We start from the raw sequence: 15,093 nt of genomic DNA on the forward strand, positions 1-15,093 counted from the left end.
TTGAACATTAGACCAGTGGTTTTCAAACTGGGGGCCGGGGCCGTGAGATGGTGCCAGGGGGGCCCCAGTTTTATGACATTTTATGAAATACACAATTTATCATGAATTCTGTGTAATTAAACAACAACAAAAAAAAGGCTACTAACCAAAAGCACTAATTTTTTGTATAATGTAATGTTTTTTTTTTTTTATTAAAATGTTGAGTTTTAGAACAGTTTTGTCAAAAATTTTCTTTGGGGGGCCGCGAAGGGGGCTGCACGCTGAAAAAAGTTTGGGAACCACTGCATTAGACCACAGTGACTTGTATTTCAAAGATTGTGTTCAAATGTGTAAATCTAATTTTTTTCTACATATGTGGTATATATTTGAATGATACACAGATCATTGCACTATTGTGTGATATTTGGGTTTTATATTGACGTTATGGTTTACACCTAATTATTTTATTTAAAAAAGTGGTTTATTGTTGTGAATGATAGGCTACAGTACAACTAAAATGATTGAAATAAAATAAAAAATATGATTATAAACTACGTTCACTTTCGTAATTTAAAGCCGTCAATCGCGCGCCTGCGTGATTCAAATATTGCGTCACTAACTGAAATAACAGTTATTAGATGAAAGCAAGCATCCACGCTGCTTATTTAAACTCGATGTCTCAAATCTTTTCACCAAATATGTATTTAATCAAGACCTGTTTTAACGTTTTGGTCAAAAGAACACTTTTGTTGTCAGAATAACAAACCAATTTGTCTACCGTCAATTTCGCGCTGCAAAACGAACGCGCTCGCGCGCTTGTGTATGGGAGAGCAAGATAGGGGGAGAGAGAGACCGAGAGAGAGAGAGAGATTTTGTGAATCTGTCTGGTGATTTCTCTGATTTATTTCTTATGGACGCTCAACTCCACCCTGTCTGTATAGTAGAGGGATAAATGAATGGATGGAGCATGTTTATGGTAAGCGCATGGTTGTTTATTATATTGTATTAATAATGTATCCCTGTAACGTTAGGTTAGCTGTATTGATGCACCGCGGTTATAAGCGATCAGCGTTAATGCGTGTCATTCAATGGGACATATTCGCAGCAGATCTAATATAAAAAAAGATTGACGTTGTCTATTTAACTTACATCTATTCCTTACTGTAATGTACGTCCCACCTAAGGTTAACATATTGACTAGCTTGTCGTTGTGAGGTGATATTTAGATAGTTACATACATATATAGTGAGTAATTACTTTTACATTTAAGATAATTACATTTTACTTAAAGTGATTAAATCGAATATATAGCATTATTTTTCAATAAATGATATATTAAAATGTTATTGATGCCTATACAATGCATAGTTTTTCTAGATGTAACTTAGTGCAGTTGTCTTTACTATGTGTTAACTGTTTTCCTCTATAAAGTACATGATGTGTTATCCCAGATAACGTTAATCACATTTTTGAAAACACGTTTGTTGTATAATTTTGATAAATCTTGTTTTTAGATGATAATAACCTATTGTACATAGACTCCATAGTTGTGCATAGACTGCCCTGCAGTTGTCTTTCTCATTTCTGACTTTATTTTGAACCCTAAAGTTTGCTGTCGCTTTTGTTCAGTATGTCACTATTTACAGTAGCCTTTTATCTATAATCACCTCAAATAGTCTTGTAACTGAAGTCCACCGGTAGGGACTGCAGACTGGATCACCTGTGTTTACTGCATGCAGCCTCAGCAGCCCTCCCCATCCCTGCAGTGTTCCCTACGGTGAGGTGTGTTCACACAGATCTGATGGGTTTCCACTGGATGCTGGTCCACTGGGCTCTCATTAGGGCGATGTGTGGGAAGATACCGAGTGTGCGTCAGACATTAAAAGCAGCTAGAATTGCATGACCCTGCGACTCTTGGTGTTTACTGTGTCGGATTACAATTATAATGTTTTGTTTAGGATGTTAATGTCTATATGCCTTTATTGTATGTAGATACCTCAAAGCGGACACCAGCAAATTTGCGACCCTGCCTTTGAAAATCCAGCTAAAGTCATTTTATGTGATTTCCTGTTTTCTACATAAAAGCATCCTAAATAAAGAACATTCTGTGAAAATATAGCAAACCTTGATATTTTTAATAGAAATTCATTGATAAATCGGCCAATAATCGGTATCGGTCAACCCATTATCACGAAATTACGTACCTATAGTCACGTAATTTTGTGAGTGTGACATTTTTCCGCCTTTTTGCGTGAACATGTCACGTATTTCTGTGAACGTGTCACTGTCACGTAGCTTCTACCCAGTCTCATAAGGTTTCGTAATATAGTCACGTTATTTTTTTTTCTTTTTTCGTGATATTATCACGAATTTCCGCGTTTTTTCGTGATAGTATAACGAATTCCTGTTTTCGTGTGATTATCATGTATTGGTTACTCAACTGCTTTTTCCTATTTTTAAACCATTGTCGCTTCGGTTTAGGGTTAGATTTGGTTCTTGCCTTAGAATGTCACTTTATAAATTGGTTTATACTATTTTTTCTGATTTATTTTTTTTAGATGTCGCCTGGCGTTAGGGTTAGAGTTGGGTTTGGGTACGGGTGTCATTTTATGTAAATCTAACCCTAAACCGAAGCGTCAATGGTAAGAAAATAGGACAAAACAGTTGAGTAACCAATACGTGATAATCATACAAAAACAGGAATTCGTTATACAATCATGAAAAAACGCGTAAATACGTGATAATATCATGAATAAAGAATCAAAAAATAACGTGACTATAACGAAATTTCGTGAGACTCGGCTGCGTATTTGTTACTCAACTGTTTTGTCCTATTTTCTTACCATTGTCGCTTCGGTTTAGGGTTAGATTTACATAAAATGACATCCTTACCCAAACAAACTCTAACCCTAATGCCAGGCGACAATGGTAAAAAAATCAAAAATTATAAAAAATAAATCATGAAAAAAAGGTATATAAACCAATACTTAAAGTGATATCCTAATGCAAACACCAAATCTAACCCTAAACCGAAGCGTCAATGGTTTGAAAATAGGACAAAACAGTTGAGTAACAAATACGTGACAGTGACACTTTCAAAGAAATACATGACATGTTCACGCAAAAAGGTGAAAAACATGTCAGTGTCACGGAAAACACTCGCAGGATTGAGTGACTACAGGTGCGTAATTTCATGATACAGGGTTGTGTATCGGTCAATCGGGATGGTCACGGAGTGTTTTGCTAGTTTTTCTGTGGCGTTCTCGCGGATCTCCGCATTTTTCCGTGGCCCTGCCGCGGGCTTTCTTTCCCGTGGCATTTTCACGTATTGGTTACTCAACAGTTTTGTCCTATTTTCTTACCATTGTCACTTCGGTTTAGGGTTAGAGTTACATAAAATGACATCCTTACCCAAACCCAACTCTTACCCCAACGCCAGGTGACAATTGTTTAAAGTTTAGAAAATATAAAGAATTAATCAGAAAAAAAATAGTATAAACCAATACTTGACACAAAAAGTGACATACTAACGCAAACACCAAATCTAACCCTAAACCGAAGCGACAAAGTTTTGAAAATAGGTAAAAGCAGTTGAGTAACCAATTCGTGAGAATGCCACGGAAAAGAAAGTCCGTGGTAGGGCCACAGAAAAATGCGGAGATCTGTGAGAATGCCACAGAAAAATGGGCAAAAAAATCTGTGACTGGCCGATAAAAGCAATTTTTCCACACTATCGGCTATCAGCCGGTAGTCATAGCCGATATATCCTCTCAATTAAAGGAAAGGAAACAAGAAAATGCAATGAATTTGAGCTCTATGTATAGAAAATGTAAAAAAACAAACATAGTTTAATGTTCAATATTAATGGTCATTATATGAATGAATAACATTTAGAAAATGTAATCTTCAGAATTTGTTTAAGGCAAGCTAGTAAAATAACAACCAAATAATCGGTATAGGCAGATATCAATCTGAAAAATCATCTATCTGTATCAGTGGAAAAATGTAATATCGGTTCATCTCTCATTTTTAATATTGAGTGAGTAAGATCATCGCATGAATTTAAATCAGTGAGTGAAATCAAACTTTGATGCTCAATGAGACTTTAGACTGGATTTCACAGACAGGGTCACATATAGCTATTTCTGGTTATTTCTATAAACGGTAGCCAGTAGAAAATGTTTTATTTATTTGGCATTCGCACACTTGTCACACACATTTATTTTTGTCGCAGAGAAACCCTTAGGATCTGTCGGAGATGGGCTGATATTATGGCAATTTGGAAGAAGGACGTTTGCATTGGTCAGTACAATTGTGTTTGTGGTTATCATATGTTTATTCATCTTAAATGCATCAAACTGACATTTACGATAAATGTTAATGCATTCATGTTGTATTTTATTTTTAAGATAGCTCAGTGAATATAAATTTATTCTTACTATAGAGAGAAAATGTGCCTTTACTGCATTGAAATGCTTCTTAAATAGTTTTTTTAAGCAAGTCTCATTTTTGTTTCATTTTATGGGTTGTAATATGGCTGGTTTCTTAAGCACCCTTATACGCTTTCTCTTGGGCAGTTACGTCTTCAGAAAATCACGGCTAGATTTTACACCAAAGGCAGTCGCACAATGAGCCGGTTTTAGCAATTTATACAAATTCTGCGTCACAAATGATCTCCTCTTTTAGTTTGTACACTTAGTCCTGCATATAACAGGTTTATTGTTAACCATTTCAACTACACTGTGTTTGAGGTCATCTTATCTCAGGTCTTGTTGCCTAGAAACCTCAATGACACCCTCCTCATGCGATTGTTGCCGCTCCTCCTGGTTTCACTTGTGCACAAACAAACTGGTGTTAATGCCCAGTCGTAGTTAATCAGTCCTTCATAAAGAAGGTACAATTTCCCCTTTATTTTGCGCTGTCCTGGTCCACAGAGATAAAGCAGGGACTCTGCTGCTATAGGGATACTGACACCTGCACTATAGCATGTGTATGAGATCGTGGGCTGGAAAAAGTAACGTATCAGTGACGCAATGTTTTGGCTCTTTGACCTTGTGTATACCGCAGATTGTTACATTACTTATCCTTGGGCAGCAGTGGCACAGACGCTGTAATCAGTCATTCGGCGTCCTTTAAAAAACATGATCTGGCAAACTGGACGGAGATCATTTACGTGGTTGCACTCATAGCCGAGAGGGACATGAAAGTAAAACCAGGTATTTTTCTTTTGTGTTTCTTTTTGTGTGAAGTTTTTTATAGGCGACGCTGTCGTAATACAATCATGTTGAAAATGGATGATGGGAATCCAGTGTTGCAAGAATGTTGCTTTACAGTACTTCTCGTTTTTTCATGGGAACTTGAATTATTTTGTGCAAGCTTGTAAGCGGTTGAGTGTACAAACACATCCACCTCCATGTAGTCACTTAGGTCATTTAATCCTGTTGTGAATGATCAGTGTAGTGAAATTTACTCATTTTGTCGTTTTAATAATTTCGGTTCACTTGTGGAAATTTAAGAGGTGAAAAATGTATCTTCAACTCCAAAAACTAAAACAATCTTTTAGCCTGAAGCCAAAAACTAAAATCGAAAGACTCAATTGAATCTATTTCAATTTCATGTGGAGTTTTGTAGCTTTTTTCCTCCAGTTAAATAGATCAAAAACATGATTCATCTTGCACTTATGAGCATATAAAAAAAAACTTTCCAGTAAAAATGGAAATCTAACTGTTCCCCGTTAATACAGCAAAACACTCAATTGCAATAATAATAACAACAAATCAAGACTGTTTGGCTATTGCTGCATCCGAAATCGCACACTGTGACAGTACCTACTGGTTTAAGGTAGCATGCACACCAAAGCTTTTACGCCGGCGGTCGACGTATGTATGTTTTCAATTGTTTTCAATGGAAGTGCCACACAGCTGGCTTTTATATGCTGAAAGCTAGGCTCTGCGTTTTTTCCGCGCTAAGCACCGAGAGTTGAACAATATTCAACTTTGGGTGAAAAGCACAGCTCGTTACTGTCTCACATGGTCGTCCAATCACAGTTCAATGACTTATAAACAAAGCAGAAGTATCACAGCAAACAAAGCACTCAGCTGAAAAAGCTGGCAGTCGGTTGGAAAAAAAGCTGGCAGTTGACGCCCACTTGGCGTTTTCAGCCGCGTTTACAAGTTTTGGTGCGCACACCCTTTAACAACAGAATGTTACTATGTTCTTTGAAGTATTCATTATTTTCATTGTCATGTGACCCATATCTCTAGGGACCTACTGCAATCATAATTAACATATGCATATACACTCACCTAAAGGATTATTTGGAACACCTGTTCAATTTCTCATGAATGCAATTATCTAATCAACCAATCACATGGCAGTTGCTTCAATGCATTTAGGGGTGTGGTCCTGGTCAAGGCAATCTCCTGAACTCCAAACTGAATGTCAGAATGGAAAAGAAATGTGATTTAAGCAATTTTAAGCGCAGCATGGTTGTTTGTGCCAGACTGAGTATCTGCTCAGTTACTGGGATTTTCACACACAATTCTAGGGTTTACAAAGAATGTTGTGAAAAGGGAAAAACATCCAGTATGCGGCAGTCCTGTGAGCGAAAATGCTTTGTTGATGCTAGAGGTCAGAGGAGAATGGGCCGACTGATTCAAGCTGATAGAAGAGCAACTTTGATTGAAATAACCACTCGTTACAACCGAGGTATGCAGCAAAGCATTTGTGAAGCCACAACACGCACAACTTTGAGGCAGATGGGATACAACAGCAGACGACCCCACCGGGTACCACTCATCTCCACTACAAATAGGAAAAAGAGGCTACAATTTGCACGAGGTCACCAAAATTGGACAGTTGAAGACTGAAAAAATGTTGCCTGGTCTGATGAGTCTCGATTTCTGATGAGACATTCAGTTGGCATAAACAGAATGAGAACATGGATCCATCATGCCTTGTTACCACTGTGCAGGCTGGTGGTGGTGTAATGGTGTGGGGGGTGTTTTTTGGCACACTTTAGGCCCCTTAGTGCCAATTGGGCATCGTTTAAATGCCACGGCCTACCTGAGCATTGTTTCTGACCATGTCCATCCCTTTATGACCACCATGTTTCCATCCTCTGATGACTATATCCAGCAGGATAATGCACCATGTCACAAAGCTCGAATCATTTCAAATTGGTTTCTTGAAAATGACAATGAGTTCACTGTACTAAAATGGCCCCCACAGTCACCAGATCTCAACCCAATAGAGCATCTTTGGTATGTGGTGGAACGGGAATTTCATGCCCTGGATGTGCATCCCCCAAATCTCCATCAACTGCAAGATGCTATCCTATCAATATGGGCCAACATTTCTAAAGAATGCTTTCAGTACCTTGTTGAATCAATACCACTTAGAATTAAGGCAGTTCTGAAGGTGAAAGGGGGTCACAGTATTAGTATGGTGTTCCTAATAATCCTTTAGGTGAGTGTATTATTAAATCACATTTTTTTGGTACCTAAATCACTTAAAGATCCTCCCAGTTCCCAGATTTAGGTTATTTCCCTTTTTTGAATTTGTCAATTCTCAGCTTGCGTGGTTTCACGAGATAGTAAAGTGTCCATTGAATGCACACTTAAAGATCTAGCCGGAAGTAGTTGATCATCTGAGACTTTTCGAACACTTGGCTTGCATGATTTTTGTCTACTACATAGTATGAAAGTAGGCGATTTTGAAATCAGCGTATATTTTGTTCCGGTGGCTCAACTACTAGAGAATACTAGCAATGCTGACGTCATAGGCTTGATTCCCATGGGAATGCACAAAGGCCTACTGATAAAATGCACTGTAGGTCGTTTTGGATAAGAGCATCTGCCAAATGCATAAAGCATTTACTGAAGACAACATGTCATGCAAACTGTCCCATCACCAACTTCTAGTTCAATAGAAAATACATCAACACAGGAAAAAACGTCACTCAACAAGCCATTTCATGGGTCATAAATGTTTATTTACATTGCTTGTGCATTTATTTACTTGGCAGACGCTGTTATCCAGTGCAGTGCATTTTATCAGTGTGTGTTTCTGAGAATCAAATACATGACCTTGCTATAGTTAGTGTTAGTTGGCAATGTTAACCTTAATTTTTAGAAGCGTATAGTAGGTGTACATAATTTTGGGCCTTATCTGCCATTTGTCTGCTGTGACCAAATGTGTGAACGGAGTGTAAATTCATCTGAAGGATCTGTTTGTGAAACCCCTCAATTATTAATGGATGATGACAGTTGTAGCACCTGGGATAAATGAGGAAACAATTCTCATGTTTCACAAAGCTACTGCATTGCAATGAACCAATACATACTCATTCAGAAATGATTTACTAACTTGTTCTGGTTCTGTGGTTACTAACGTTTTGAAAAGAAAAGTTATTTTCCTATTCACTGAGTTGAACCAAAAGCAAGGCAAAGATTGTCCTTAAGTTCTGTTAAAGGTCAAGTATGGTTGCCCTGCTAAACTTTATCATCAATGCTAGGGTTAGGGAATTGTGGGTGATTACTAGGGTATTGCTACACAAAAGTCCTCTGGATAGTTTTTGCTACCGTGTTCATGATGGTTGATATTTCAATCCCTCCAGAAAAATGCGATTATGCGATTTAATGCATAATCAGACAAAGTCTGCATGTTTACGCGGGGGGCACATTTTTTATATACGCCGCACTTTTACCGCATAAATTGCAGATTTCTGCTCGCAAAATATGCAGGGCTTGCATGATTTCATAATCCCCGCATTTTCGTAGCAAAAAGTCATATACTGTATATCTTAGCAGAAAGTAGAAAAAAGTTAATCACATAAAATTGCATAAATATCCCGCATATTCCATCACATTTTTTAAGAAAAGAAAAGATCAAGGATTTTCCCCCGCAACAATCACATAAAAAACTCTGCGTTTTTCTGGAAGGACTGATATTAACGTTTTTTTTAAGGACCATCAGAGAACCGTCAGTAGCTGCGTTTACATGGACATTTGTAATCCGTTTAAATGATCAATCTGAATAAAAATGCTCCATGTAAACACCTCAATCGGACTAAAAAGTGCCAATCTGATTAAAAATCTAATCCGCTTGTTAGGGGTGGTTTATACCGTTTGTAATCCGCTCAAAATGACATGTATACACTTGATCGGATGGATAACTGAAACTGGGAGGCTCTGCGCATGTGCCATCTTTTCTTTTTTTAATGGCGGTTGGCAAACGCACTGAAAGGTGCATTTCCGCCACCTACAGGACGGGAGTGTGGAGCATATGCACACGTGCAATGACGTAGAATTGCCGTAATGACATGTGACGCAAATAACTCGAGTTTGTCACAAGAAGTGATTGTCTTGTTAATCTTGTTCCTATTATCCGTCCAATTCCCCATAAAGTGGTACAAGACAGCGTTGTCCTGTCAGTCCATGATTTATTCTCTGATCCACAAACGCGTGTGTTTGGACTCGCTCTCGCGAACGGTCCCTGCAGCACCGCGTGAAGTAAAATACGCTTTTTGGGCACACGTGAATGGGTGTTTTTGCTGATGCTTTATAATCAGAGGCACAAAGCAAATCTTGAAACAGCGTGAAACTATATTTGTGCAATGTGCGCATGTCAAATGATCAAATCTGATGTAAATCTTGTGTCATATAAACACGCACATCAATCCGATCACATTATTAAGTGTTCATGTAAACGCTATGATAGGATTTATTAATCGGAAGGATTTTAATTCGATGGAGGCAAAATGTGTCCATGTAAACGTAGCTACTGACTCGAAACCCCTTTCACACAGTGCATTGATCCCAGAAAATCGCCATACAATTGCCAGTGTGCCCTCTATGTGAACGCAAACATGTCCTGGAATGTTTTCTGGGATTGCTCCCGGAATGGGGACCTAGGAATATTGCCATAACATTTTTTGGTGAACTATTCCTTTAAGACGTTGCGGAAAAGTGCACAATTACATGATCTTTACAGGGTGTGTGTGAACGCACACACATATTCCTAAAAATCATTGGCAAAAACATTGATCCCTATACAAATTATCAGAGATGGGACCAAGTCACACATGTGCAAGTCTCAAGTAAGTCTCAAGTCTGAACCTTCAAGTCTCAAGTAAGTCCCAAGTATTTTTTGTCTTGGGCAAGTCAAGTCAAGTCAAGTCACAGGCTATATCAAGTCAAGTCAAGTCAAGTCCTGTAGTAGGTCAAGTCAAGTCCAAGTCAAGTCACCTTATTATTGTAATTTTACCTGCAGAATCTGATCTTAATAAAGTGAAAAGACAAGATATACAGTAAGTAACTAACAGTTAATTACAATAATTTGGATTTGCATTGTAAATACTCATGTTCAGTAAAATACATCATGGAATCAAACAAAATTGTAACTTCATAAATTATTTATTTTTCACTTCTGCCAACCTTGTTTGAAATGTTTGAAATTTTCAACATTGAGTCCATAAAACAAATAACAGCTTAACACCCAACAGACTCCTCTATGAACACCTCCCTCTCTCTCTCTCTTTCTCTCTCTCTCTCTCTCTCTCTCTCTCTCTCTCTCTCTCTCTCAAACATAGTTTACACTCTCTCTCTCTCTCTCTCTCTCTCTCTCTCTCTCTCTCTCTCACACACACACACACACACACACACACACACACACACACAAACTCTCTCTCTCTCTCTCTCTCTCTCTCTCTCTCTCTCTCTCTCTCTCTCTAACTCACTCACACACACACTCTCTCTCTCTCTCTCTCTCTCTCTCTCACACACACACACACACACACACAAACTCTCTCTCTCTCTCTCTCTCTCTCTCACACACACACACACACACACTTGTGTAATGCTCTGAATGCTCAAGGCTGCGGCCAGAAAAACGAGCGCGTCGTACCGCGTGCGCGTCTCTTCCGTTCGTGCAACTACATTTGAAATAACGAACTTGAGCGCGCAAAAGACGCTTACAAACTTAGAAAAAGTAGCCAAGTCTCATACCGCTCAGATCAGGGGAAGTATTTAAAAAAAATCTAAATTATTTTGCCCACATTTGTCCCCAACACGGTATAATGACTCATCATTGATGAGGGTTAATGGCTACTTTAGCGATTATTACATTAGCTATCTACCAACTAACCAGACATTAAAAAAATGACAAGCACTTACTATGGCTCTTCAAAAATGACGGACAAAATTGGAGGTTGTCACGTGGCTGCCCGTGATTTTAATGTTGCATGTCTTGCAATGCACTGTTCATCTTTTGACATCTTGTTGAAGCCGAAAGCGATGACCCTCGGTACCCCTCCGGCTGACATGTTGATATCTGATCTAAGTGGGCGTGGCGTGCGTAAGGTACGAGAGCTGATAATAGTGTCGTGATTCAGTCATGACAACGCCATTCTTAGCCTGCGCTCCAGCTGCGTCAACTTTATTTTTTAAAATTATTTATATATTTTATATTCAAACTGAAAACATGATGTGATTAACACTCAAGTCATTCAAGTCATCGTGTCTCAAGTCAAGTCAAGTCCCGAGTCTTTAACTTCCAAGTCCGAGTCAAGTCTCAAGTATTTTACTTTTTGTCAAGTCAAGTCACAAGTCACAAAAATAGCGACTCGAGTCGACTCGAGTCCAAGTCACCAAGTCACAAGTCCCCATGTCTGCAAATTATAAAAAAGGATTTTTGTAATTTGTGTGTGAAAAGGGCTTTAATTACACATGGGTATTATAATTTATAATACTGGGATTGAGTACACTTTTGTAGTTCCTGTTTGGCTTTTTTTAAGAAGTATTTTAAAGGGAAGTCTGGTTTGAAGAATGCCACTTTAATGCAACCTAAGACTTCTCCATCTACATAAACCCTGTTTGACTTTTGGTAAGGTTATGAAATTATGCAAACCTCAGCATAACGTAAACTGGACCTGAGCCCAGATCTCCAAATTTCAATCGATAATGGTACATTACCTTAAGATTAATGTTTCACATCATCTGTATTTTTGGTAACAAAATGAACATCTGCCATGTTGTACAGTGAATCTTCTCTCAGTCAGTACACAAGTAGGTCCACCGTCCTGCAAGTTCAAAGAGTTCATCTGTTGAGTCACTATAAATGATTTAAACATTTGTTTTATGTGAGATTAGGTGTGAAGATGCAGTAAGTGTCCCTAACATCCATACAAAAAGCAAACACAAGCAAAGAGATTAAATGAGAGTGCAAAATCAAACGAATCCTTTTGGACCAATGGAGAGGTCTCCTGTATCAAAGATCTCAAACTGTGTCTATCTAGATATGTGGCCTATTCGGTTCTATTTATATTTCTCGTAATGGACATATAAGGCAAAGTTGATATTCTACAGAGCCCCTTAAGCCCGGGATACACTGCACGATTATTGGCTGTCCCAGACGAAAGATTGCCATCGTGAAACAATCGTCGCGATTTCTGTGATCGTGGCTCTTCATCGGTGGTCCTATGTCGTACAGTGAGAGAGATTCAAAGACGGACGTTTTTCAGGTCTTGCATCCAAAGATAGCCTACGATAGTTTTCTGACAGTGTCAGAAATTCGGCATGATCACCGCACAGTGTGTTTGCTGCTACGACCTGCGCGCCGGTATTTGTTTACCACGAGCGCATGCTGTTGACGTTGCGCTAACGTGCGAAGCAGCCGCCGAAGCCTCCATGTCATCATCGTACAGTCTACATGCTTGTCATACCTAAGTTTAAATGCTCCGTGTCGCACAGTGTGATAAGTTAATGATCTTATAAGAGGGCAAAAATCCTGCAGTGTATTCCGGGCTTGGGGGGACATGGAGCAAAAAGTAAATAAAGTTTAGTTTTGCGTGCGCACGTGAAACTATAGCTTTTAGTGTCGCGTGCGCGGGTGAGGCTTTCGCGTGTGCACGTGAAACTTTCGCGTGCGCACGTGAAACTATCGCGAGCCCAAGTGAAAGATTCACACGCGCACGAGACAGTTTTACGTGTGCGCGCGAAACTAAACTTAAAAAAAATTCTGCACATGAAGGTTTTGCGTGACCACACAGGAGTTTCGCGTGACCACGCGAAAGTTTCACCTGACCACGCGAAACTTTCGCGTGAGCACGCGAAGGTTTCACGTGAGCACATGAAACTAATCTTTAGATTTTTTTTACTCCAATGTCACCTTAGGGTCTCGGTAATATTCAATTTATATGCAATTAAATTAAAATAACAGTTAGATGAAAGAGCAGTAAAGGATTCCTATAGGCTTTTGCCCAAGTTACAAGTTTATTATGCCAAAAGTCCCACCAGCTCCTAAGTAAAAGGCTGGTAAACAATTAGGAGTCATGTAATGTAAATTACCACAAACCCTTCAGGCACTGAAATTCCATAGGTGTGGCTTCAGTCTACTGAAATCACAGGCAAGTGTAGGCAACATCTGTTAGATTCCAGAGCAATCCGATGTACTTGGATTTAGCTGCCCAAGAGAAACAAACACCACTGGTTTTGTAGTATTTTTATGAGATATTCTTGAACCTTAATTATTCAACTTGCAGTTAGTTTAGGGTTGTTTGTCGCTTACTAACTGTTCATTTGTGCGGCTCAAAGAATGACATTGCAAATGGGCAATGGCGCTGCGATGGCTATGGATGTTAGTGCCATGGAGAGGAGATTGGAACCCACGATCAAAAGGACCCGGACAAGGTAGAGATGCACAGAATTGTGGGATTGGGAGGATGTTTTGACACAAACTTTGTTCTACATCATAAGAAGTCTCAAATATCATGAAAGCAAATATTACCAGAGGTTTCTCACAAAAGCCGGCTGTTCTTACAGTATCAAGAGAATCAATGTTAGGTTCTCACTTACTTCTGAGAAGAGCTTTGTACACATCCTATTTTAATTTCTCTCATTTCATTGCTAAGTGATATTCACTGATGATCTCATTATGTACCCTGAGATGTTGATGTCAGTTGCTTTTGAAAATATTGAAAACATTTAACGCTTCCCACTCACCTTCAATACCGCAGAGTGCACAGAAAGGACACAAACAGGCAATTGAATCCAGGAAATGAGAGCTGGTGGTGCATGTCGGGTTTTTGCTTTGAAACTGGATTGGATGTGAAATGAATGGGCATTTACTGTAAATCTGTGTTTTCCCACCAATATTTGACAACTAAACATTCATTCAACTTTAGAAGAGGAACGACACGTTCGGGCCAATGATCGGGACTACAATGAGCGCTTCAGTTATGCTGTAAGTCAATAATTGTTTTATATTTATAACAGTATGTGGTATAAACATTACTGAGCCTAAAAATAAGTGATTGAAGAAATAATGACATGCTGTAGTTATGGCTTCATGGGTTGTCAGGGACGAAATACCGAAGAGAGCTAAAATAGTTACTGCATTATAAAAATATTGAGAACACATTAGGTGACACAAAGTATTTTGTTTCATATTGTGTTTTTGGCACGACCTCAGGCTTCTTGACCAGCATCTTATTCATCGGCAGCATCGGTTCAAAATCATTTTTACTATTGTTATTAAAGGTGCAATGTGTAATTTTTAGAAGGATCTCTTGACAGAAATGCAAAATAATATACAAAACTGTATTATCAGGGGTATAAAGACCTTTCATAATGAATGAACCGTTATATTTTTATTACCTTAGAATGAGACGTTTTTATCTACATATACAGAGGGTCCCCTTACATGGAAGTAGCCATTTCGTGCCGGCATGTTTCTACAGAAGCCCTTAACGGACAAACCATTTTTACTAAGTTGTCTCTGGCGATGACATGTTTGTCCGGTGGCGGCTACCGTAGCTTCTCTATGTGTTTCAAAAGCAAGAGGTGAGCAGTGGACTGAGCCTTTGGTTGCAATTCGCAACCTCACCACTAGATGCCGCTAAAATTTACACACTGCACCTTTAAAAGCTTGTTAATTAATATGATTAAATGCTAATGATTTGGTGATGTAACAACTGTCAAAACAAGATTTGTTTAAGACTTTATGTTTTAAGACTTAATAATAAGGTTGTATTTATTAATGAAGAATAAATCCAGACAGAGTGATCAGGATTGTATAACCCTGAAGGGATTTATTTGCGATAACCATCCAGCTGGC

General features: G+C 38.7%; 1 protein-coding gene across 13 annotated transcripts in view; it reads left to right on the forward strand.

The window, feature by feature from the left end:
* The first annotated feature begins 588 nt into the window (after nt 1–588).
* The window catches only part of atp8b4 (ATPase phospholipid transporting 8B4), a 43,260-nt gene continuing 28,755 nt past the window's right edge, over nt 589–15,093 (forward strand). The window contains exons 1-4 of one of the 13 annotated variants that reach the window (XM_055192092.2): nt 589–955; nt 1,681–1,761; nt 4,214–4,281; nt 14,162–14,220. In XM_055192092.2, coding sequence (XP_055048067.2) covers nt 936–955; nt 1,681–1,761; nt 4,214–4,281; nt 14,162–14,220 — 228 coding nt within the window. In that variant the 5' untranslated portion in view covers nt 589–935. Of the gene's footprint in view, nt 956–1,608; nt 1,762–4,213; nt 4,282–5,046; nt 5,196–13,571; nt 13,668–14,161; nt 14,221–15,093 lie in introns of those variants that run through there. The other 12 variants (XM_055192093.2, XM_055192097.2, XM_055192098.2 and 9 more) reach the window with 12 other exon arrangements.

This window comes from Misgurnus anguillicaudatus, chromosome 6, assembly GCF_027580225.2.
Source record: "Misgurnus anguillicaudatus chromosome 6, ASM2758022v2, whole genome shotgun sequence".
Lineage (NCBI taxonomy): Eukaryota > Metazoa > Chordata > Actinopteri > Cypriniformes > Cobitidae > Misgurnus > Misgurnus anguillicaudatus.